This window comes from Scyliorhinus torazame, chromosome 5, assembly GCF_047496885.1.
Source record: "Scyliorhinus torazame isolate Kashiwa2021f chromosome 5, sScyTor2.1, whole genome shotgun sequence".
NCBI classification, from domain to species: domain Eukaryota; kingdom Metazoa; phylum Chordata; class Chondrichthyes; order Carcharhiniformes; family Scyliorhinidae; genus Scyliorhinus; species Scyliorhinus torazame.
In genome coordinates, this window is record NC_092711.1 from 2508313 (window position 1) to 2510812 (window position 2500).

Consider the following 2500-nt stretch of genomic DNA (forward strand, 5'->3'; position numbering starts at 1 on the left):
GACTCTCTCTCTCTCTCTGTCTCTCTCTCTCTGTCTCTCTCTCTCTGACTCTCTCTCTCTGTCTCTCTCTGTCTCTCTCTCTCTGACTCTCTCTCTCTGTCTCTCTCTGTCTCTCTCTCTCTCTCTCTCTCTCTCTCTCTCTCTCTCTCCCTCTCTCCCCCTCTCCTGTGGCTAACCCATCCACACTCACGTTCTCCGCTGTCTCCGCAGGTGTGAGCGAGCTTGAATTGGACCGAGTGACGGAGGACGACTCGGTGTCAGGCCGCCTCTCCACCTCCACCACGAGCAGCCAGCATTCTCGCTCCCTCGAGACCCTCACCGACCTCCCCACCGAGGGTCTGAAACTGGAGCATCAGACCAGAGTCCGTCCCAGGCCCCGGCGGAACAACCGGCAGCCGCCCACCAAACCCAATGTGAGTGCGGAAGAGCGGGAGGGAGGCCCATTCAGCCCCTCGAGTCTGTTACACAGGAACAGGAGGGAGGCCCATTCAGCCCCTCGAGCCTGTTACACAGGAACAGGAGGAGGCCCATTCAGCCCCTCGAGCCTGTTACACAGGACCAGGAGGGAGGCCCATTCAGCCCCTCGAGCCTGTTACACAGGAACAGGAGGAGGCCCATTCAGCCCCTCGAGTCTGTTACACAGGAACAGGAGGAGGCCCATTCAGCCCCCCCTCCTCGAGTCTGTTACACAGGAACAGGAGGAGCCCATTCAGCCCCTCGAGTCTGTTACACAGGACCAGGAGGGAGGCCCATTCAGCCCCTCGAGCCTGTTACACAGGAACAGGAGGAGGCCCATTCAGCCCCTCGAGTCTGTTACACAGGACCAGGAGGGAGGCCCATTCAGCCCCTCGAGTCTGTTACACAGGAACAGGAGGAGGCCCATTCAGCCCCTCGTGTCTGTTACAGAGGAACAGGAGGAGGCCCATTCAGCCCCCTCCTCGAGTCGGTCACACAGGAACAGGAGGAGGCCCATTCAGCCCCACCTCCTCGAGTCTGTTACACAGGAACAGGAGGAGGCCCATTCAGCCCCTCGAGTCTGTTACACAGGAACAGGAGGAGGCCCATTCAGCCCCTCGAGCCTGTTACACAGGAACAGGAGGAGGCCCATTCAGCCCCTCGAGTCTGTTACACAGGAACAGGAGGAGGCCCATTCAGCCCCTCTACGAACCCGCTCCATCCTTTTGCTGTACCGTGTGTATGTTAACTCAACATGACATCCATCTGGTCCATTCTAGAACGTTCCGTTTGCTGAAAAGGGGGAGGAGAATGGAGCTGGGTCGAAACTGGACGAAGGCCTGGAGGACTTTTACAGCTGGAACATGACCATGGATGACGCAGAGTAAGAGTAGGCCGCAGGCTGGCGCACCTGTGACAGCGCACTAGGCCGGGATTGAAGCCTGACGTCCCCCGTTGACACACTCTCTCTCTCTCTCTCTCTCCATGTGCCCCTAGAGCTCCACAGGCCGGGCCGCAGACGTCACAACCCCCCTCGGCCCCCGTGCCCAAGAAACGCAAGTCCAGGAGGAGGGGGGGTCTCTTCAGGTTCATCAGGGGCCGGTCGGTGCGGGAGGAGAGCTCGGCGGGCGGGACGGCGAGCAGGCCGGCCTCGAGGGGCCGCGAGGGGGAGGTGGCGGAGGACCAGGACGACAGGGCGGCCCGGACCCCCGGCTGGGCCCCTGACCGGCAGGAGGAGGGCGAGGCGCCGAGGGAGGCCCGCGCGGGCCAGATCGCGGCCCGTCCCGTCCAGGGGATTCCCCTCCCGGGAATGGGAGGCTCGAGGCCTACGTTCCACCAGGTAAGGAGTCCGTAGAACCTTCTGGACGCCCAACATCGATAGTTGGCAACTTGGGCAGAGAAATGGCAAATGCAGTTTAATCCGGGTAAATGTGAGGTGACACATTTTCGTAGGTCGAACATTGAGGGGAAAATATACCGTAAATGGCAAAACTCTGAGGAATATAGAAAGTCAGAGAGATCTGGGTGTGCAGGTCCACAGATCTTTGAAAGGGGCAACACAGGTGGAGAAGGTAGTCAAGAAGGCATACGGCATGCTTGCCTTCATTGGCCGGGGCATTGAGTATAAGAATTGGCAAGTCATGTTGCAGCTGTATAGAACCTTAGTTAGGCCACACTTGGAGTATAGTGTTCAATTCTGGTCGCCACTCTACCAGAAGGATGTGGGGGCTTTAAAGAGGGGGCAGAAGAGATTGACCAGAATGTTGCCTGGTATGGAGGGCATTAGCTATGAGGAGCGGTTGAATAGACTCAAAGAACAAAGAAATGTACAGCACAGGAACAGGCCCTTCGGCCCTCCAAGCCCGTGCCGACCATGCTGCCCGACTAAACTACAATCTTCTACACTTCCTGGGTCCGTATCCCTCTATTCCCATCCTATTCATGTATTTGTCAAGATGCCCCTTAAATGTCCCTATCGTCCCTGCTTCCACCACCTCCTCCGGTAGCGAGTTCCAGGCACCCACTACCCTCTGAGTAAAAAAAC

At 58.2% G+C, this 2500-nt stretch overlaps 1 protein-coding gene across 1 annotated transcript in view; it reads left to right on the top strand.

Annotated features, from left to right (window-relative positions):
• The window catches only part of LOC140422579 (uncharacterized), a 53286-nt gene that overhangs the window by 15022 nt on the left and 35764 nt on the right, over positions 1-2500 (top strand). Inside the window, exons 4-6 of the mRNA XM_072507586.1 lie at positions 211-413; positions 1236-1339; positions 1453-1795. Coding sequence (XP_072363687.1) covers positions 211-413; positions 1236-1339; positions 1453-1795 — 650 coding nt within the window. The remainder of the gene's footprint in view (positions 1-210; positions 414-1235; positions 1340-1452; positions 1796-2500) is intronic.